Source organism: Nestor notabilis, unplaced genomic scaffold (assembly GCF_000696875.1).
Source record: "Nestor notabilis isolate BGI_N333 unplaced genomic scaffold, ASM69687v1 scaffold8830, whole genome shotgun sequence".
Classification (NCBI taxonomy): domain Eukaryota; kingdom Metazoa; phylum Chordata; class Aves; order Psittaciformes; family Psittacidae; genus Nestor; species Nestor notabilis.
Genome location: NW_009909666.1, coordinates 21,176 through 43,293, shown reverse-complemented (window position 1 = coordinate 43,293; position 22,118 = coordinate 21,176). Strand labels below are relative to the sequence as shown.

Below are 22,118 nucleotides of genomic sequence, written 5' to 3'. Positions count from 1 at the left end.
GGAGGGTGCCGTCCCGCCGCCACCCCGGGCACCCCGCAGTGCTTCTGCCTCGGCGCCGAGCCCAGCACGGTCCTGGTGGGCTCCCGGCACGGCCTGCTGGAGCTGGGATCCGCCCGGGACGCGGTGAGAGGATTTCCTTGCGGGTTTTTTTTATGTTGTGCCTGTGAAGTCTGAATGAGCCCTTAAAAGTATTGGCACGCCCCGGGCAGCTGTCCCTGCGCATCTTAATGTTGACACTGCGAGAAGTATTAAAGGGGAGGGGGGGAGATAGTTAGCAACGAATTGGAAGTTGTAGTATTGCTGCATGTTGTTTGCCCCCTTATGTGAGCTTTCTTGTTGTCTAGCGTTTTTAACAGAAGAGGACCTTCATTTATCTACACATAAGTGAAGATAAGTACTTGCATGTTGCCTGTTTCCTCCTGCCGTTTGCATACTTCTGCAGTGTAAGAGTTCGTGTAATTACAATAGGATGAAATATGCCTGTGGATGTTACTCTGTCACTTTTGCCGAAGTCCTGGTGCGGTGATGTGTAGTTAATAAGTCATTGGTCTCTCTACTTCAAGGTGACAAGAGAAGTTGACTTAACTGTGGAGGGTTTCATGCCTGAGGATGGAAGTGGCTGCATCGTGGGTATTGAAGATCTTCCAGAGCAGGAGTGTGTGTGTGTTGCTACAGCAGCCGGAGATATCCTACTGTGTAATCTCAGCACGAAGCAGGTAAAATGACAGGAAGGACATAGCAATACTGAGGGATTTCAAAGGAAAAGATGACACTGTTCTAATTTCTTCAGGAGGCAGTTGTATGTTTATTGCAGGGTTGAGCTGTGGCTGTTCTCCCTTTTCTGGGCAGACGAGCTGATGTTTGTGGGAGCCTTCAGCAGAAGTAATGTCAGAATATAGACTCCATCAAAGAAGCAGAATTGAAGCAGTGCCTTGGTTGTTGACAGCCATAGTCCTCTATGTTTGCTCAGGGAGCTCTCGGCAGTCTTAGAGAAGTAGGATATTGCTGAGACTAAGTACAGAGTAAAGTAATTCATTCATAACTCGCTGCGTAGCTACCTTTTTATTATTATCAATCAGTGCAGAACATCGTGCTGACATGACTTAGCTGAAGAGAAAGAAAGTGTTACGCATTGCGACTTGAAGCCCTAGAAAACACTAAAGGAAAACTGGAATATCTTGCTGAGTAAATACGGCAGGAGCTGAGATACTTGCTATCTGTTCCTTGCTTGGTGCCAGGTTTGTATGATCTTCAGCAAGGCAAACACTACAGCAGCAGCCTCTGAAATCTGTATCAGCTCCTGCAATACCAGCTCAACAGTGCAGGTGTAGGTAGACATGAGATGTCAGTGATCTCTGGGCTAGCTGTCAGTTTGTGGTTATTTGCAGCTCCCCTCTTTTTGTTCTTACTTGGATTTGATTTGCAGATCAATTGTAGCTGAAAAATGTGTCCCATATTGCAACTTAAAACATGTCATAAGGGAATAGAGGTTAACAACAGATGTGATACCTGAGATTTCTTGCACTGATACATGGGTCAGAGGTTTAATTTGACATCCTTTATTTCAAGGCTTTTTGGTTCACTTTCTCAGTTTTAAAGTTGTGCTCTTTTGGTATAGTCTGGGCACCAAGAAAGAAGTCCTGAAGTTTACTCTGGTTGTTCAGAAACCTTTTCTGCATGTGGGTGGCTACTTTGACCACCGGTGCCCAGTCCCGCTTTGTTTACCTGGAAAGATTGTGACACTCAAGCTTAATTCCTTGAATGGCCTCCTCTTGCTGTTTATCACAGTCATTCTGTTCCATGCCTTTTGCCAATCAGGATAACAATGCATGACAGAAGTTCCCTGCCCACTGCTACTGTTTATGTAGTTGTGATGGCCCAGTTTTTCATAAACTTCGAAGTTATTGCCGAGTTCAGCATGCACAAGCTGATCAAAGTTTTAATGGATATAGTGCCCATTAACTGCGTGTTGAAATTCTCAAGGTAAGAACCATTATGGCTGTGTTTTGTGACTTTAGTATGTTTACAAATGTAACTGCAGACCTGATCAGGCAATATTAGTATTAACTAATCAGGCTGACTTAAGACTGAGAGTTCCAGAATAAAGCACTTATTAAAACTATGTGTGGTGGAAAATGCCAATCTCTAGATTATGTGGGCCATCATACGTAAACATTCTGGAACTGTCTTTGGTTTGAAATGTTTATTTTTTGAATTTGAAAAGATTTATTTTGTTTCATTCACCACAAAGGGCAAAGAAAGGCTTGTGACTTCCCTAAGCAGGAGAGTATTTCACTGTCTTGGTGATGGCTTGCTTTTGTGCTGGGATGGTACTGCGCTGGTGTTTCTGCACTTCTGTGATCTTAGTTTGGTCTTGCAGGTGGAATGTGTTGGAAGCGTGGACAGCGGCCTGAGTACCATGAGCTGGAGTCCTGACCAAGAGCTTGTTTTGTTAGTAACAGGTATCAACAACACTGCCTAGAGCAGTGAAACTCACTGTGTCCAAGATCACAGAATCACAGTTAAGTTTAAGATAGAAGCAGCAAAATACAGAGTTATGAAATTAGAACTAAAAGAGATTAAAAAAACCCACCTGATCCAACATAGGAGATTTCATCTCATGGTCCGTGAGGTGCTTTGGTGATAAAAGCAGAAGCTGTTCAGGCCCAGAAAGCTGAGTGTTATAGAACAGTAATTAGTCTTTCACATCTTCCAAGGAAATATATATGATCTTGCCTCTAAACTGTGAAGACTCCTACTTTATATCCCCATTTGATTTCTTAGTAACAAAAACTGCTTCTTGTTCTTTAGTAGGAAATACGTATGTCACAGGCTTAACTCAGCTACAGGTGTGTCTCACCCAGAAAGTAAAGTTAGCCTCAAGCAAAACAGAATCATAAGATGCTTGAGGCTGAAAGGGAACTGTGGAGATCACCTGTTCTACCCCCCTTGCACAACACAAGTTACCTGGAGCAAGTTGCTGGGAACTGTGCCCAATCAGGTTTTGGATATCTCCAAGGATGGAGACCCCCACAACCGCTGTGGGCATCCCGTTCTTGTCTGTGACTGCCCTCACAGTAAAAAATCATTTTCTTTTAATGGAATTTGCTGTGATTTAGTTTGTGCTCACTGCCTCTTGTGCTGTCACTCAGCACCACAGTCTGCCTGTGTCATCTTTACTGTACCTCACCTCCCACGTAAGATGTTCATACACACCCATGAGATTCCCCATAAGCCTGGCTTCTGTCAGCCTCCCCTCATGTGACAGATTCTCCAAGCCCTTAACCATGTGCATGACCCTTTGCTGGACTCACTCCAGTATGTCTTTGTCTGTCTTGTACTGGGGGACCCAAAAAGGGAACCAGCATTACACATGAGTCTTGCCAGCACTGAGTAAAGGAGAAGGATTGACTCCCTCAACCTGCTGGCAACACTGCTAGTGCAGCCCAGGGTGCTGTTGGCCACCTATGCAGTAGGGATATACTGCTGGCTCATGCTCAGCTTGGTGTCCCCCAGGAGACACAGGTCATTTTTATGCCAAGCTGCTCTCCAGATGGCATAAAATGGATCATCTGCATGAGATTATTTTATTCCAGATGCAGGTGTGCTTATGGGGTTCTTGACAGCCCGTCTTGACTATGTGACAAGGTCCCTGTGGAGAGCAGCACAACCTTTTGGTGTACCTGCTGCTCTTCCCAGTTTTGTGTCATCTGCAAACTTGCTGAAGGTCCCATTCTCCAGGTCATTAATGAAGATGTTGAACAATTGGCCCTAGTGTCCAGAGGTGCATCACTGGTGACTGGCTCAAGCTGGACTTTCTGCCACTAATAGCAAGCTTTTGAGCTTGGCAGTTCGGCTGGTTTTCAGTCCAACTTGCTGTCCTTTTATCTCCCCTGTCCTTCATGAGTTTGTCTATGATGATATGGGACACAGTGTCAAAAGTCTTGCTAGAGTCAAGATAAATGACATCCACTGGTCTTCTCATATCCGTAAGTTAGTCATCTCATTGTAGAAGGCCATCACGACAGTCAGGTATGACTTCCCCTTCATAAGTCCATGCTGTTACCAATCACCTTGTTCTTCATATCTCAAGAAAAAAATGTTTAAGAGTGCCAGGTACTTTGAATGGGAAATGAACGTTTTAAGATTAGGCCAGGAAGAATGTTTTTGAAGAGAGCGTCTTAAAAGTGTTCTTCTGTTCCAGTTTGTGACTTTCTGGTTTGAAGGATCTTTCACTTTAGTATCATAGTACCATTAGAAATGTTTCTATATTCAAATCCATAATAGAACAGTAGGACAACACACAAGAACATTAAGTTTTTATTTGTCAGAGATACCATTGCTAATGCTGTATTCTGCCCTGCAGGTCAGCAAACACTCATCATGATGACAAGGGATTTTGAACCAATTACTGAGAAGCAAATCCACCAAGATGAGTTTGGGGAAGGTGAGAGGTGCACTGAAATGAAGTTGTTCAAACTGATGTCATTGGTGTGTGGTGAGCATGTATAAAGTAAAGAAATGAGCTGAGCAGTTACTGGGCCCAAGGAGACATTTTAGACTAATGCTGCTGGTCAGCTGAAGGGGAACACCAGTATTTTACTTGTCTGCGTACATTCAAGTGTCTTCTTGTACTAGGGGGCTTTCTGGGCTATGTGCATTTCCTGCAGATTTTTAGAATTAAACCTGGATGGAAGATGTAAGTGGCTTGGAGCTGTGGTTGCGTTTACCACACTGTGCAGAGTAGTGCTGTAAAATCTTACACTACAATGATCATTTCTTTTTCAGGAAAGTTTGTAGCTCTTGGCTGGGGTAAAAAGGAGACACAGTTCCATGGATCAGAGGGAAAGCAGGCAGCACATCGCAAACAGACGGTATTTTACTAGTTTTTTTGTGTTAGGCCTATGTTATCTTAGGGGAAACGTATAGAGTTTCTGTTATTCCTGCGGTGCCACTTTGCCACTGCCTTTGTGGTAGTTCTCTTCATAGGCTTCTTCTATTTCTACTGTTATCTGAAATCTAGCATTTTTATCCTCCGAATTTCAGGCAGCATCTGGGAGTATTTAGGACTGTTCATACAGAGCTCAAAGAAAGAAGATTTGCAAGTACTAGTGCTTACAGCAGTAAAACTGGTCTTAAATCAGCACGACAGCTTTGTTTACTATGTGCTATATAACAACATTATATGACCAAGACAAATAGCATGCAGTTTGGCTGAGAGGAGCAAAAGTAACAGTAGTTTGAGATCCCAGAAGGCAAAAGAGTACAAGGTTTTGGGCTACTGAGCATCAGCGGTCATGTGAGGCATCTCCGTGTTCCTGCATATTTTAGCTCTTTGGTCCTTTGTGTAACACTTCCTTGTTTGGGTCTTGTTTTCTCTACTTTCTGTGTGGTGGAAAAAACTCTCCGCTGCTGGACTTTTCTTCCTGTGTTTAAGTTTCAAAATTAAAAACTGCTGAAGCTTGGCAGGCCAGAGTGCAGACATGAAATGTGGCCTTTTGTGTCTTTTACTGTTACGAGGAACAGGACGAGGCTTGGCTGTATCTGGGAAAATGTGCTGAATTTGACAAAGTTAAGCCTTTGAACAGCTGCGTCTTTATGTGTATTCTGTTGAGATTTTTTTTTTCCCTGTTTTGTTCTGTGAAGAAACTGTTTGCCTCAGAGAACACCACTCATCCCAGCTTCTGTCTGCCGTACAGACTGCCTGGATGGCATGCCTTTCTCACCTTCCTCCTTCCAAGGGGCTGTGACTCCAGGCATCAGTCATGTCATGAACAGTCCCCGATTTACCCTTACGTTCAGCTTATGCACAGCTGATCTAAGGTGGAGGGGAAGGATAATGCATGGTCATGTGAATAGACAGTCATATGCACTTGCAGGAGGAGCCGATTGAATTTACAGACAGTTTTAATAACAATTTTAATAACATCTGAGTAATGAATTTTTAACTTTGCAGCCTTAAGATTTTTTTAATGATTTGATTTCATGCCAAAGCTGTTGAAAGAGCTGGCTTAGCAATGTAGTCTGTTTAGACAAAGACAGCAGTTGCCTTCCCAAGCTTTGATGCAACATTCTTTTGTGTGACTTCAGGAAGTATCACCTGCTTCAGCCTGGGATGATGGCAGGCCTCGGGTGACATGGAGAGGAGATGGGCAGTTTGTTGCAGTGAGTGCTGTCTGTCCAGAGACAGGTATGGGACCAGACGCTTTTGAAATATAAACATGTAACTAGGTGGTGTTCATGGTCTCTTGACCACATAAAGCAAGGGTGAATTGAGATAGTTATTTGCTCTTTTCTCTGTTTTTGTCTGGTGTTCTCAGAGACATTTTACAGACATGATCTTTTGAACACTTTATTTGCAGTTTCACTTTCAGTCCAGTGAGAAGCCAGAAGAGGTTGCTACTGAGTAGTTATTATCTGAATTACTTCTTTCACCGGTGTTAAATCACCACTCAAGCTCTTAAGCAATCTCTGGGCTCACAGTGCCAAATGGATCGATCTGTTTGAGTTGCCATACCTACTGTCCATCATACTAGCAGTCTGGCCTTGCACACTTCTGTTTAAATGCTAGGGATACTTTTCCCTAGGTTTTGCCCTACTGAGTACATCTCTTACATTACACTCTTACATTTCTTGTAATTGATGTCTTCTGTGATAACTATAATGTCTTCTATGATAACTATTACTGAGCAGTTTAAATGTGTCACTCAATATACTGAACTGCACCAAATTACACTGCTTTTCCACTAGCTTAGGTTTTTGCCTTCAGTACTTCTGATTAGGGAGAATATGTATATATATATATATATATATACACACACACATATATATATTTGCATTTTAGCAAGACACTCAACATTCCCATGGTGAAAACTGGAGAGGGAAACAGCTATGACTGAGCTATATCAGACCGACATTCCTTTTCAGTTCCTTTCGGGTCACTCAGTTACTAGGGGAGAACTGACTGACACAAAGTAAATTTTCACCCCTTAAGGTGTGCAAGAGAAATCTCCTTTTTCTTCATGAGCATCAAAATCTGCTCTCCTACACTCATAAAACTAGAAAAGTCTCTTCCCGGTGATTCCATCACCTCACTGTTCTCTCAACCTGTAGGTGCTCGGAAGGTCAGAGTATGGAACAGAGAACTTGTGCTGCAGTCAACAAGTGAACCTGTCTCAGGATTAGAACAAGCACTGTCCTGGAAGTGAGTAGTAAAAGAATCTGCATGCTGGCAGCAGTGTTGCTTTTTATTCCCTGGTCACAGCCTTTGATCACAAATTTCATTTCTCCTGTCTATTTTCCCAAAATTTGAAGAAAGCTTCCTTCTGATCCAGCATGAGGAAGAGTAGTCCTTAAAACTCTGAAAGGTCTAATACTTGAATTACTTGTGGGAAGAAGAGATAGATTCTTTGCACAGTCTCAATGTCAAGTGTTTTTGGACTCAACTGTGTAAATAGCTCCGTTTGCCAATGGTGACGTTTACTTGCTTACCTGAGAATGTCATGAGCCTGGGAAAATGTCTCTGCTGGACCTGTGACTTTGTCTAAACGGTACTGGGGAAAATACATCCTTTGCTGTCCTTTTCTTCATGTCTGGAGAAAGTATGAGATGATTGGTGTTTAAAATGACATTAAAGTGATTATGTGAACAACCACTTTTCATGTGGCTCTTTTTTAAGGCCTTCTGGAAACCTGATAGCGTCCACACAAGAAAAACCCAACAGATACGATGTGGTTTTCTTGGAGAAGAATGGACTTCTTCATGGGGAGTTCACCCTTCCATTCCAGAAGGGGCAGGTCAAAGTAAGTGCTGTGTCTGGGCTAGTTTGGTTAGAGTGTAATGGAGACAAGGATTAGCTCTTTTCCAGATTCTAGGAGGAAGTTTTTAACTTAACCCTTGTGCTAGTCCTATTTGAAAAAGAGACCTGAAAGAGAACAATGAAGAAACCTGTGGATAAGATGCAATGCCTTCTTCAGGCCTGTATTACAGACACAAGTACAGGGCGATTGTAGCCCTGGGGTGCTTCTGGCCCCTGTATACTTTCTGCCAGGCAAATGCTTCAAAAACAGTGTTCAGGATGTCAGCCATTGCAGGAATGAGGCAAAATACTCACTTATCCAAAATAAGAGAAGTGAGAAGCTACTGCTCTGGTGTTACTTCAGACTCTGCCTTTGGAGACTGAGAGGTCTTTTGGCAGATGCTTCCTTGGTGCCAAGGAAAGCAAAGAGAATGCTGCTGTCATATTTGTGGGTGTATCAACTCTTCAGCTATGTGGAACCACTGCAAATGGTTCTGCTTCAGCTGTTGGAAGCTTTGCAATATGAGGGCTATGTTACTATCTTAGTTACTAGCATATATAGTTAGTGTGTGTGTGTATGTATATATGTGTGTATATATATATATATAGTTAGTATAGATAACTGTGCAACTGTTGAACGTAAGGAGCCACTCATTGTCTTGCAAAATGATTGGGAGTATACCCACCCTACACAGAAGCAAGAATATTAGTAAGAGCCATGTGTGTTTCTGCAGGTTAATGAACTGCTTTGGAATGCAGATTCTACAATTCTGGCTATATGGCTGGAAGACCTGAAGGTGGACAACTCCAACCCAAACAGTTACGGTGAGAGGCTCTGGCATTCACGCTTGCCTGTAAATGTGATTAGCAGCTGGTATTCCTCTGCAAGCTAGGAGACACTGGGGAGGCTTACCTATGCCTTCAAGATTCATGTGCAAGGGCAGGAAGGACTGGTAGTTCAGCCTGAGCTCAAACCGTCCATGCTGCTGTAAGTGGTGTTAATGGAATTCTAAAGGTGTGAGCCCTTCATAAACCATGGGTGCCTTCTCACAAGGGGAGCTCAAAGCATTCTAGCACTGGCTCTTTTGCAGGATGTCTGTTGTTAAGTTTTCTTATGCTGGGTGTTGTATGTCACAACTCATGGGCTAGAACTGTTCTCTCTGCTGCATGTAACTCACCTCTTGAAGAGCAGCAGTGGTGGTGAGGGTTTGAAACGGGTCTCAAGTAGCAGTCTGTAGTAACCATTTGTTTTTCTATAGTTCAGCTGTGGACCACCGGGAACTATCACTGGTACCTGAAGCAAAGTCTACATTTTGGTAGCTTGGAGGAGAATCGGTTGGTGTCACTGCTGTGGGACCGAGAAAACCTGTATAGACTGCATGTACTCTGCCAGGGTTGGCATTACCTCTTCTATGACTGGCATTGGACCATAGACCGTGGGATGGGGGAGAACAGCCAGCACATGGCAAATGTAGCTGTCATAGACGGAGGTAAGCAGTGGGACTGCTTTCTTGCTTTAAAGTCAAAAGAGGTGGCATAGCCTTTTGGATGGGATTATGGTAGTTCTTCTCTTAGCTGCTGTTTCTACAAAGCTGTTAGTGAGGGTCATTTCACTAACATTGATAAAAGCTTCAGAGTTAGTTCAGTGGAGTTAACTACAACTGTACTTCCAGTAACGTTGTTCCTATTTTCAATAAAAAACCTAAAAGCCTCACTAACAGTTGGGCTGGATTACATCTTGGCTTACTTTTTCCTCTTCCACAGATAAAGTGCTTGTCACAGCATTCCAGCATGCTGTGGTGCCCCCACCCATGTGTACCTATGAGCTCCAGCTCCAACAGGCAGTTAATCAAGTTGCATTCCACACACATCCCAGACATAGTGGAGACATGGCTGTCCTGGATGCTGATAACAAGATCTCTGTATACAGATACGGTGAGAGCATGTTGCACTGTCTCTTTAAAGAAAATCCTCTGCCCCTGAGAGTATCACCCTGGAGGTCTAGTAGGGTGATGGTCACTCGAGCCTTCAGTAATAAGTGAGATGCATCTGAGTAATCTTTGGGTTCAAGCTTCGTTCTTTCATCTCCAGTACTTTGTGTGACACAGGACCATTTGGTGGTGCATTGGCCATGTGAGAAGGAAGTATTCAGCACTTAGCTATGTGCTTGTGCCGGTAATATCTGCCTGCCTAGCATCAGCTTGAGTAAAGGGCATCAAGCAGTATCTTCTGTCATCTGTTCTGATGGCATATTGCTAATTGGCACTGAACATGTCTGGGAATAGTTACTCAGGGTCTATCTGAGGCACCCAGCGTTTACCAAAGCAGTCCTGTATGCAGTGTAATATTCATGACACACTTGCTGCTGTCTCTTGAGTTTTATAGTCTGACGTTATGAAGTAACTGTACTCCTCAAGAGTCAGTGTTAATGAGGATTAGATGATAGTCGTGCATGGAGGGATGGCATTTTCTGTAATAGTTTTCTGTAGCATCTACTTTTTGATAAGATGAAGATGGAAGGGGATTTGTTTGCAGGATCTCTAAACTCTGCTTTGTTCTGTTTGCTAGGACAGAGCACAGTGAGTGACCCCACTGTCAGGTTTGGAGCTGTGGGTGGAAATGGATTTAAAGCAGCTGTAGAAACACCATATCTGGATAAAACCTACAGGTAATACAGAACTCTAGCTGTAGTGGGGAGAAAAGGGTAGAACCTGGCCAGATGTTTTAGAGGTCTCAGCTCTGACCGTTTGTCTCAAGATTTTGAAGAGGTGGTCAGATAACATGGTTTCATTGTGCTGACACTGTGGCTGCAACTACTGCCAAGGATTGGGCAATGCAGTAGACATTTTATCCTGAGAAATGAGTATCCTCTTGGTCTACTGGGAGCAGTGACTGTCAGTGACAGTACTGAAGTAACCTTTCCCATGACTGGTGCTCTTGGTATGGTGGGGTTCCCTGCATCTCATCCTTCCATCTCCAGCCTAGCCTGTGTCAGGGTTCATGCTTTGGCCGACTGTGTGTTTCTGCACTGGAGCCCTCCTAGCCGTGCCGTGTCTGAACACTGAAGATTCTATTTGCTTCCCAGTCTCTCTTATTTTGTGGCAGAGTTCATGTGGACAGTGTCAACAGTGAAGTGATGAATCCTCTGGGGCTCAAATTTCTCACCTGGCTGCCAGATGACAGCTTCCTGGTGGTTGGTCAGGGCCAGCATGCTGCTCAGTCTGTCCTTCACCATCTGACTGCAGCGCCTCACGAGACCGAAGCTGAAGAGCAGCACCTCAATTTACGGTACTAGGGATCTGTCAGTTGTGGGTGAAGTCTGAGAGTGCCTCTGGGCAGCGCCTAGAAGGAATTAGTCTCTCAGTAGACATGCAGCCTGAAGGCTGTGGGTTGGGGAACTTGACTCTTCCTGCAGGAGAATCAGACAGCTTATGAAGCTGCCTGCTGGTTAGCACTTGTGTGTAGTCCTAATGTCTACACCCAGCCGACAAGAGGGTGTATGCTAGCATGCCTGTGTCAATACAGGATAGCTCTGTTCCTTTGTATGAATTCCAGGCCCTTGGGGTGAACTCCTCCGTTCTGCTCTTTGCTCACCATTTTCAAGGTCAGGAAGGGGACTGGTAGCCCTTGTTACTCCTGTCTTCCTCCTCCTCACCTGCTGGGCTTTGTGGAGTCAGTTGAACTAAAACTAGATCACAGAAGGAAGCCACCTGGGGTTTCCCAAAGGGATCCTGTGAATTGCTTTCTGCAGAACTCTCACAGTAAAGACAGACTGATCTGCATATGAACTGTGGAGCAGAACAAAAGAAGTGTGGGCTCTGCAGAGTGCTTTAAGTATGCAGACAGTGACTAACACAGTTGGGCAAATGCCTGTTGGCTGGAGTTGCTGGTGCTCTGTGATGCCAATGGTAGCTGACATAGGTGTGAGAAGACTGCAGAAGATCCTTACATGAACAAGGTATCTGTCCATGCCGGAGGTGTGCGTTCTTCAGTGAGCCACAAGAAATGCAGGATCTAGGTGTTATGTGTATCTCCTGTGACTGATTGGTGTCTTTTGTGTCTTGCTCCAGGTTGTCTGTGCCTGTAGATGGAGAAGTGGTCAGCCTATGCTGCAGCCCAGTGACCAAAACTGTAGCTCTGCAGCTGGCTGATAGACAGATCCTGAAGTACCTCTGGGGTAAGCTGGGCCCTATTAAAGTACCTAGTCCAATGTGTAGTATGTACAGATTTCTCAAGAGATTTAATGAGATTATTTTACTTTCAGGGACATAGGTGACTTGCCAGTAGTTGGTCTTGCCTTTCATGCTCCCTCTGCCCCCAGAAATGGGCCAAAATTAGTGGTGTGTGTCAGAAAGCAGTTAGTGTAGTTGAGAATGTTCAGACTTTGATTTGAAAAGAATATGACTGGTTTAGTAATTTCAGATTGCCACGTCATTGGCACTTCTTTCTTGTTCCACAGAGGAAAAAGGTGCTGCTAAGCCCCTAGAAGCTACCACGTTCTTCTTTGCTGTGTTCTAGACTTTTGTGTCAGCACTCCTCCTCTGTCAGATAATGTAGCTTACTCCCAGCTCTAGTTTTCTTCAGATAATATGCCATGTGGTTGTAATGTTTGAATCTTCAATTGCCTGGGAAACAGTGTGATTTCTTTGCTCTTCAGAAGCTTCTACTCCGGTCCTTGAACCCTGGAGGACTAGCAGCGGCTCTGCTGTTCAGTTCCCCTGCCTTTGCATGCAGATGTGTATCACAAGGATCAGTGGTGAAGTAAGTAAGACTGTGAGCAGACTAAATCCCCTGTTAGGTTTTCTTTGTGTCAAATGTGCACCATGGTCCTCTACCCAGCATCCAATGATACTTTCTAACAGCATTCTTCATAAGGCCTTACGCAGAGCTGAGAGCCTATCTTTCCTTGTCTTGTAGAGCATTTCTGATGTCTTGCAGTTAACACCCAATCTCCATATTCTATGAATAATGATGTTATTGAAGAGTGAGAAATTTCAGATTTAAAATTTCCAGCAGTCACTGCTCTGCTGTTTTGAAAACAGCATTTTGCTCTGTCTTATCTGAACATACACTATTAGCAAATATGGCTGCATTGAGTTCCTGCATCTCTCCTTCTACTGGTCTTCCTATTGTAAGTGGTTTCATGATAGTTAAAACAGCTTAAGGAGCAGCTCTTTTTCTGGTAGTTCCAGGGTTTCTTTTTTTCAGTGTGCATCCAAGTGGATGCTGTATGGAGTTGCTTTGCTCTGCTCTGAACTACTGCTTTTCCTTTGGTATTTTGGACTACATGCTGCTGAATAAAAAACGTAAATTGTCTGGTGGGGTTTCTGCTTCTATTTTATTACTGTGTGGTTTCTGTTAAAGGGTATAGCAAGCTGGGTTTCCAGTGAGAAGTGGTTAAAGACACTTAAGTGTTACTGATGCAGAGGCTCATGACTTCTTGTCCAGCCTCTCTACGTCATTCACATGGGGTACTCATTAACTAACTGTAAGGTACTTCAGGGCTAGTCAGTGTTGTCACAACAACCCTGGAGGTTGTGACACATAGCTTATACTTGTCATCCTTTTTATTTACAGGAGGTGATCTTGGGCCTCACAGATCGGTGCCGGCTTATTGTTAATGATACTGAGGTACCAATGTTTTTGCTTCTCATTGTATCCCCTTTCCCTCTGCCAAAGGCAGCTTTCATGTTCCACTCCATACAGTGATAAACTTACTTTTCTGCAGGTGGCTTCCAACATCACATCATTTGCAATGTACAATGAGTTTTTGTTGGTGACTACCAACTCCCACACCTGTCAATGCTTCTGCTTGAAGAACATATCATTGAAAGGTAAATGCCAGCTGTGGCTGCCTGCTGGTGTCAGCTCATGGCCATTGTCTGGGAACCACAAGAAGTCCCCATTTTTCACATCTAAACCTACTGCCTGCTGTATTTGGGTCACTCAGAACAACTGCTTAAGAGATGGAGGAAGAAAGCTGCTTTCAAGAATCTACTAGAGAGCAAGGAGCGCAGCACTGTGTGTGTCACATGTTCCTTCCAGGGAGCAGAATTTGTCCTGTAGTTGTTGTCCCTTCACTGTTTTCAACAGCTCAGCCCTGCATTCTCTCCCTCTTCTCCAAGTCAACAAAAAAAAGAAAAGGCTGTGTGGTATTGGCAGGTGTGTGCTAGAGAAGGGATCCCAGTAGTAAGAGTTCCTGGTGGCATCTGGCTATACGAGGTATGAGGACCCTGAGAAAGGCAGGGTTACAACTTACTGGGCCCTTACAACTTACTGGGCCCTTACATCTTTCGGTGCTCATTTCATCTGTTGAGCTTTGTGATCCTGTTGTAGAGAGGACGTATCTCCCATGTCCTATATAACAAAGTAGGGTATAGAGGACATATAGGAGAGATGTGTACTTCGTGTACAGTAGAGCTGAACTAAGGACTAAGAGGTCCTCTTCCTCTCCGAAACCATTGAAGATCACTGGTGTTTTGTTGACTCAGCGCGTCCAGTATGACCTTGCTGGGCCACACAGGAGAGCCTGACTGGGGCACTGTGCTGCAGTGTGCCATGGGTGCTGATAAATATGCTGTCTTCAGCCCTTCAGGCTGGCCTGAGCAGTGCTGCTGCACCCAACAGTGAGACCCTGCGCAAGGTGGAGCGAGGTTCCCGTATCATCACCGTTGTGCCCCAGGACACGAAGGTTGTGCTGCAGGTCAGTGCTCTGCCCGTGTCTGCTGTCAGGGGATGTAGTGGAGCTCTCAGTGGGCAACTGGCCAACCTGCAAACAATGTGCAGTGCTACAGAACTGCTGCCCTGTAGTGCTACAGCACAGCACCTCACAAATCTCTAGCTGCCTGGCTGGATGCGGAGGGAATTTGGGCATGGCTGTGGGAGTTAGGTTCAGCACAGGCAGCTGGGTATAAGTGGGAAGATCTGTTCAAGTTCCTAATGGTTGAGGTAGCGTAGTGCTACATATTGTGGCGCTCACAACATGTATCTCATGGTAAATCTCAGACACACCTCTTAGTACTTGCTGTATTTGCTAGCAGCCCTCCGTTAGTTTTGACACGTAAGTTTGAAGTGCAGAGCTCACTCTTCAGAGCCAACAAAGGTTTGAGAATGGAGAAGGATGGCATTTGAAAAACATCTCTGGAGATGTGTAGTCCAACCTCCTCAAAGCAGGTCTAACATGAAAGCTTGATCAGTTTACTCTGGTTCTTGCCTGATAGAGTGGAGTCCAGTCTCCTGAGAAAGGAATGTTTCTGAGCTGAGAGAATTTTCAGGTATTTTTCCACAGTCATTGAAGTCGCATGTTCTTTGAAATGAAAAACAAGTCCGTGCATCTGCAAGTGTCAGACAGGCCTGGAAAATTGGCCAATCCTCCCTTTGCCTTCAATGTAAGCAGAGTAACTACAGTTATTAATTGCATGGATCTTGTCTTACAGATGCCAAGAGGAAATCTGGAGACTGTTCACCACCGAGCTCTGGTTCTTGCGCAGATTCGGAAGTGGCTAGACAGGTGAATGGAACTGGTGCAGTATGTCTTTCTTTCCTCAGTCTGAGCTGTTATAGGCTGGCTGGCCTGGTTGTGTTGTGCTGGAGAAGGGAGGGAGGCTAAATTCAAAGAAATTTGCGTTGTCAGTGGGAATTAAACTTTCTGGCACTACCAGCTTTCAGCAGCCCCAGGTGCCTCTCACTTCGCCACTGGGCTTACAAGTGTGCTGAGACTACGTAGGTAGGAGAAATCTTCATCTGCTCCATTATCCAGATACTTCAATCACTACATGACAAAGCTTGCTGGTTTTCATGTTTTATTTGTTTAATTGATTTGCACTGAAGCTTTTCTGAAACAGAAGTTGGTCCATTAGATGAAAATATTTGCTGTTTTAAGAGAGGCTTAATGCAAAGCCTGCACTGCTTCCTGGTGTGTTGGTCTGTCCCACTGCAGATGCTGGCATTGAACAGGATTGACCTTACAATTTTTTTGGGAAGGCGATCTGTAAGGCTTATTGTCAAGGCTCTTCCCTTCCCAGGGGATCTGTGCTTACCTCCAGTCAGTTGCCTTTATTTGCAGATACTGCACCTATCCACTGTGTAAATTATCCTGCTTGACTCATTCCTCCAGGCTTATGTTCAGGGAAGCTTTTCAGAGTATGAGGAGGCTGCGAATCAACCTCAATCTTCTCTATGACCACAATCCCAAGGCAAGTATACCCCTTTCTGTTACATTGTTTTCAATATCCATCTAGCCTGGAATCCATTGACATTAAAGAGTGGGCTCAAACAAGTAGGTGGTGCTGTCATTTCTGCTTTCAGAAGAGGTGGCTGCTCTGCACTGCTGCATCCTCATGCAGGCAGATCAGATTTAATATTTCCTGGTACTTTCAGAGAAGGTCTTAGTGTACTTGTTCAGAATAACAGTAGTAGTACTCTTGTTCGTTTCAGGTATTTCTGGAAAATGCAGAAAACTTCATCAGGCAGATAGATTCTGTGAACTACATCAACTTGTTTTTCACAGAGCTGAAGTGAGTATAATTCTGCAAATGGAAGCATGCATATAATCAGTGGCAGTATATCACTTTGTCAAAATACTGGCAGCTCTTCAGTGTGGGTGCAAGGAGTCAGTCAGAAATGTGGAATGCTGTGTCATAAAGCCTCAAGTAAGCTCGGTACTTTCAGGGACAGTCAGTGTGTCTTTTGGGGAATTCCAGCTTGCAGGCAGCCAGTAGGTATTTCCAGCAAGGAATTAGTATGTCATCTGGTAGTTTTGACTTGTCTTTTGGTTAGCTGTACTGGGATAAATGTGAACATAAAAAGTTCTGTTGCCTCATGAAGAGGAGCAAGATAGCACAGCTTATCTGAAGTCTGAGGCCAAGATACTTGCTTAGATTCCCAAATAAGGTGCCCTGACTTCTTTCTCCAGTGCATTAGGTCATCAGTAGTTTCAGGACTTCTCAAGCTTGCTGAAGTAAGTAAATTTTAGGAGCTGAAGCTATCACTTAGCCATTCTGTTGTATTTTAAATTTTGACCTGACCTTAAATCTTTGTCTAGAAATAAAAGTAAATGGTTTAATTTTCAGAAGTGCTCTGTGCTCAGCATCTCCACAGTGGATTTTGTAGAAGACCGCAGTACTTTGAAGATCTTGTTTCTGGCTTTTTGTTCAACTAAAGAAGTTGTTCTAACCAGTTTGTTGTTTATTTGGTTTGGTTGTTTTTTGGTGGGTTTTTTGTTTGTTTTTTTTTTTTTCCCGAAAAAAGCCTGTCTTGCCTGAGAATCAATTGGGATGGATGACAGATGCTGCAGTTTTCTGGTAGTGTGGCAGGTTGTGTCAGTACTGAATGACATATGAGCTATTTTGTTGTGTAGTTATTTTCTGCATACATTTGTGTTTCTTACTGCCCAGCCTTTGTGCTGGGCTGAGTGATGAACTGTGCTGGTATTCATGTTAATCTGGTTTTATTTAGAGAAGAAGATTTCACAAAGACTATGTACCCATCTCTGAATGGTAGCAGTAAGGCTCAACCACACCAGCATCCTGATCAGAAAAAAGTAAACGTTATATGTGATGTGATGAGAGTTGCCATGGAAAACATTGACCCTCAAAAGTGAGCATATTTTTATTGTACATAAAGGAACCATTAGAGAAATTTCTGTTTGGAAACTGTTTTGGAAAACAAAGCATCACCGTAGCTGGGAAAGCTATTTTGAAATAGCATGTGTGAAATACATGAAAGTGGAAATAGCCTCCTACAGAGCTTTCCTTATATGTATATAAAAAGACCATTTAATGCCAGGTTTCATTTGGAAAACGGTCCAGCTATCCGAGCTTTCAGAGAGTGGTGTTTTTTCTCCATTATGCTGGCTGGCATGGTAAGGAAGTCCATTCTACTCAAAACACTGCCAGTCTTATGACATGTTTGGGAGGACACGCTGAGTAGAAAAACCTTTCTGGTATATACTGTTCTCTTGCTATTTTTCCTGTCTTCCTTTAAAAAGATTGAAATACCTGAGTAGTATTGCTGTGGGTTTGTTTTTTGTTTGGTTGTTTTTTTTAAATAAAATGTGAACTAGAACTTGCACAAGCTATGCTAAAATAAGAATAAGGAGTGTTTCTGCCTTCTCATTTCTTTTTTATGTTTACTGCTTCTGGTTTGTTCAGATACTGCCTGTCAATACTGACAGCACACATAAAGAAAAGCCCGCCAGAACTGGAAATTGCTCTCCAGAAAGTTCATGATCTTCGAGGTATTGTATCAGGAACTCAAAAGTTTTTGAAGTGGGTGGTTTGCAGAAGCTTTCATTGTTAGCATGGTTTACACTGAAAATTATTTTAAGGAGGCTGTTCATGGAGTCAGCCAGAAAACAGGAACTTACTTGAGAGTAGCTGCGTGTTAATGGAGCAGCAGCATATCAGCTGAGATACACTGCTGTTCATGCCCTCAGAGCTCATCCTTTTATCCAAGTATGTCAGCAGACAGCCCAGAGTTGAAGCTGTTTCCTCTCTCTAATCAGAACTCTAGTTCTCCCAGCATGGAACAGGAGGTTCCCGTTCTGAGTCCTGGTATCTCTAACTGGCAGATTTTGCTTTTATTCTGTGCTGACACTTCTGACTTGTCACTGCTGCACACTTAAGAAGTCACTATGCTTGAGATGATCCTTGAAGTTTCCTGGGAAAGGCAAAGTAACCCCTCCAGCAAGACAGACAAAGCTCTTGGTTTGATGGTCCCTGTCTGGTGTCAAGAATGTGCTTGACTGCATCTGCCCCTCAGAGTGGGGTTTCACTGCTGATGATGTCACTGATTATATGCTACATTATGTTGTTACAGAAAATACTACTCCAGATGGCAAAGCCGTGAGTGCAGAAGAAGCACTGAAGTACTTGCTTTTCCTTGTGGATGTCAATGAACTGTATGATTATTCCTTGGGGACATACGACTTTGATTTAGTCGTCATGGTGGCAGAAAAGTCTCAAAAGGTCTTCTTATGGTTCCAGCCAAGGAACCATTTGTCTTCTTTCCTAAAGGTTCTTTGTAGTCTGTGGATCAACCCACATGTTTTGGTGGTCATAGCTGTCCACCCAGGCAAGATTCCAGTTGCTCAAAAGTCCTGTGTGTGCTGGGATGATGCTGGGAAGGTGCTGTCCCTTAATACTTCTTGAGCACAGCTTTGGAAACTTGCTTGTGCTCAGGTGAAATAGGGCTCTTCTAGAGCAGCACGGCAAAGTAGCTTAGAAGAAGGAAGCAGCTGTGGTCTGAGATGTGATGACTGCATGCCTTACATTTCGAGTTCTGTACTCTTTTGATTCTTGCTTATTTGGTGGCCACTGTAATAATGTTTATCTTCCAGTAGGTTTAATTTCAAATCTCTGAATGGAAATACCCATCAGAATCTTCAGGGTTTTCTAACGTTACATCAGAGCCTACTGTCAAGTCAGCTGAAACACTCTATTCATGTTAGTGGATTCCCTGTAGTGAGGGAAATTGGTCAGCTTTACAGCTGCAAGTTTATACATAATAATAGCTGAAGTCATTGTGGGAACCTGGTAGTTTAAGTTAGTCATTCTTGGCAGGAGTGCATACACTGAATTGATTATTTGAGATGGCTTTTTTAGTGTATTATACAATTTCAAATGTGGGACTCTGTTGGTGACAATGGGGGCAAATAAGGACCTTGCCAGATTAGTACAACTGCAGTTTTTATTATTATTTGCAGGACCCAAAAGAATACTTGCCCTTCTTAAATACCCTCCGGAAGATGGAAACAAATTACCAGCGATATACAATAGACAGACACTTGAAGAGATACACAAAAGCTCTTGGGCATCTCAGCAAATGTGGTAGGTGTCTTACACATGCAGCGTCTCTAAGGAGAAATTCCACAGTGGAACGTTTCCATTTTGGAGAGCCTTTGGGGGGAAGTAGCAGAAGAAAGAGAAAGGTTGTACAAGGTCATCTTCCCTTCTGGTAGTGCATGGTTAACTTCTGCTACCTGTTGTATGGAGTATAGCATGGCGCAGGGAGAAAGGAGTGAGAAAGTTTACTGCTTTGTGGTCGTGAAGCGTAAGTCTTGTTTGTTCCTTTTGTAGGTGACTTATCCCTAGTTATTGTTGCTGGCAGAAGTGGAGCAAACCTCAAGGAAGTGAACAACTTTATTTTACAGTAGTAGAATAGGTGCTTTTGTGCTCTTCCACCCAAACACCTCTAGGTGCTTCTTGATGCAATGAACCCATGAGAGCCATGTGTTTTCTCATTTACTGCTGTGAAAAATAAGTTATTTCTGCAGGTCCTGAACACTTCTCTGAATTTCTGAACTTGGTGAAGGATCAGAATCAGTATTGTGAAGCCTTGAAGCTGTACCCTCCTAGCACTCAGGAGTACAAGGTGTGTAAAGCACATGACTCTGCAAGCTTTTTATTCTCTCACGCATGTGTTTGCTTGTCCTTGGTACCTTGAGTGAGAGCAGGAACGAGGCAGAAGCTGCTTGTGTTCTGGTTTTCCAGACCAGCTCTTGTCATCAAAGGAATGGCTGTTACTTCTCTGATCCCATGACCAGGAGAGCTCGTGGGAGTCTGGTCTCTGTGCACATCTCGCGGTGTCCTGAAGAGCTTGTTTTACCACAGACTTTTCCTCTTGCATTAACCTTTGTGATACTCGCTTTCTGCCTGGCACTTGCAGATTGTGTGGAGACATTTTGCTATCCTTAAACGATTCTGAAGAGCGATCAAGAACTCGTAGTGTGTCGTGTGTTGGTTTCTGTGTATTACTGTAGCTTGTTCAAGGCAGAGGTAAAATGTAAATGAATGCATTTTATATAATTTAATTTAGATATTGTAAGTACACAACACACAAGCCTTTGTAAAAGAAGTAGAGGAAGAAGTAAGAGGGGGAAGTACAGAAACTCAGTCTGTTTGCAACCTGGTGAAAGCAGAAGGGACTTTCCTCATAAGGGAGGTCTGTTCCTGACTCTGGCCTATTAGAGTCTTTATTCCTTTTGTATTTTTCCAGTCAGGTCCACCCACCTGTTCTTGATGGAAATGGTGAGTTTTGAACAGCATAGTGAAGCTCAGGATATTAATACACAGCAGCCTGTGCCTATAAAGTTGCAGGGCTTGCATGCTCTGTTGTGCTGATGTTTGGCTTCTGGAGTAAGTTGGTTCAGAGAGACATTCTAACAAAGACCCATTCATGTGAAAAAGGGGCTGATTTCCTGCAGTATGTAGTTTACCCAGCCTTTGGCTTGGAGAGTTAGATACCTCCCCATGTCACTTGCTTTAGCTCTGTGAAATGTCTCCATGGGCTAATCATCAGCCCTTGGCTTCATATGAAGTTTGAAATGGGTAGGAACATTGTGCCTGGAGGTTCCTTGAGAGAGGGGGGAAATGAGCTTTTTTTGATGGGCACTTAATTTTCACTAGTGGAGGACTGCTGACTCTATAACTCATTTCACATTTCTCTTTTGTCCCTTTCTTGCAGGATATCAGTGATGCATACGGGGAGTGCTTGGTTCAGAAGCAGCTATATGAACAGGCTGCACTGGTATTTGCTCGTGCTGGGATCTTTGCAAAAGCACTTGATGCTTTTCAGGACAGTGGTAGCTGGCAGCAAGCCCTGTGCATGGCAACGCGACTTGGTTACACAAAGGATAAGCTGTCCAGCCTGGCACGGAGCATGGCAGGTAGGCCTTGAGGAGATGTAAGCATGTAGACCAAAACTGGCTGCTGTTATTTTTTATTCAGTTTCATTTTTCCTAAAATGTAATGAAAACCCTGGTCTGCAGCAGCTTTTTTCTTTTTTAAGGGAGAACGAAGATCCTACATTTCCCAAGGCTTTTTGACATTGCATGTCACCTTTGCTTCTCAAAGGAACAAAAAGATGTTGGACCTGAGCTGGTTAGGCACTCAGGAGTTGCCAAGCTAAGCTGTGGTCTTCCTGGCTGCCCCATGCCAACTGCTTCTTGCACCTTTCCATTGCAACCAGTTCCTGAACTGCTATTGCAGATTGCCTCTTTGGTTAACCTCAGAAGGCAGGGGGCAAGAACACAATACACTGAAGCTTTCAAGAGAGATTTTCTTTTACATCCTGGCGCCCTCCACTTCACTGTTTCTGTCTCAGACTGGGAAGAAAACTGTCTCCAGCTTGCCTTGAGGGACATGCACTAGCAATTTCACCAGGAACTGGCTGATTATGTTGCAAGTTAATGAATTCTTGGCATCAGGCAACCCTTCTTTTCCTGGCAGATTAAGTGTGTGGCAGGTAGAAGGTGCCTCAGTGAGTGGGATTTTCCTCTGCTTTCTAATTTTGTGGCACAAAATGCAGCTGCTTCTGAAGA

The 22,118-nt window shown here is 43.8% G+C and overlaps 1 protein-coding gene across 1 annotated transcript in view; it reads left to right on the top strand.

Moving 5' to 3' along the window:
- Positions 1 to 6: 6 nt before the first annotated feature.
- IKBKAP (inhibitor of kappa light polypeptide gene enhancer in B-cells, kinase complex-associated protein) overlaps positions 7 to 22,118 on the top strand; it is a gene marked incomplete at its 5' end in the record, with an annotated part of 28,528 nt that continues 6,416 nt past the window's right edge. Inside the window, 27 exons of the mRNA XM_010016516.1 lie at positions 7 to 123; positions 564 to 716; positions 2,381 to 2,462; positions 4,367 to 4,447; positions 4,789 to 4,874; positions 6,091 to 6,190; positions 7,114 to 7,204; positions 7,679 to 7,802; positions 8,533 to 8,623; positions 9,058 to 9,288; positions 9,563 to 9,733; positions 10,367 to 10,466; positions 10,904 to 11,086; positions 11,869 to 11,975; positions 12,456 to 12,559; positions 13,376 to 13,429; positions 13,527 to 13,632; positions 14,386 to 14,501; positions 15,235 to 15,308; positions 15,915 to 15,993; positions 16,235 to 16,314; positions 17,255 to 17,395; positions 17,950 to 18,035; positions 18,617 to 18,765; positions 19,503 to 19,626; positions 20,073 to 20,170; positions 21,263 to 21,464. Of these exons, the coding sequence (XP_010014818.1) occupies positions 7 to 123; positions 564 to 716; positions 2,381 to 2,462; positions 4,367 to 4,447; positions 4,789 to 4,874; positions 6,091 to 6,190; positions 7,114 to 7,204; positions 7,679 to 7,802; positions 8,533 to 8,623; positions 9,058 to 9,288; positions 9,563 to 9,733; positions 10,367 to 10,466; positions 10,904 to 11,086; positions 11,869 to 11,975; positions 12,456 to 12,559; positions 13,376 to 13,429; positions 13,527 to 13,632; positions 14,386 to 14,501; positions 15,235 to 15,308; positions 15,915 to 15,993; positions 16,235 to 16,314; positions 17,255 to 17,395; positions 17,950 to 18,035; positions 18,617 to 18,765; positions 19,503 to 19,626; positions 20,073 to 20,170; positions 21,263 to 21,464 (3,130 nt within the window). The remainder of the gene's footprint in view (positions 124 to 563; positions 717 to 2,380; positions 2,463 to 4,366; positions 4,448 to 4,788; positions 4,875 to 6,090; positions 6,191 to 7,113; positions 7,205 to 7,678; positions 7,803 to 8,532; positions 8,624 to 9,057; positions 9,289 to 9,562; positions 9,734 to 10,366; positions 10,467 to 10,903; positions 11,087 to 11,868; positions 11,976 to 12,455; positions 12,560 to 13,375; positions 13,430 to 13,526; positions 13,633 to 14,385; positions 14,502 to 15,234; positions 15,309 to 15,914; positions 15,994 to 16,234; positions 16,315 to 17,254; positions 17,396 to 17,949; positions 18,036 to 18,616; positions 18,766 to 19,502; positions 19,627 to 20,072; positions 20,171 to 21,262; positions 21,465 to 22,118) is intronic.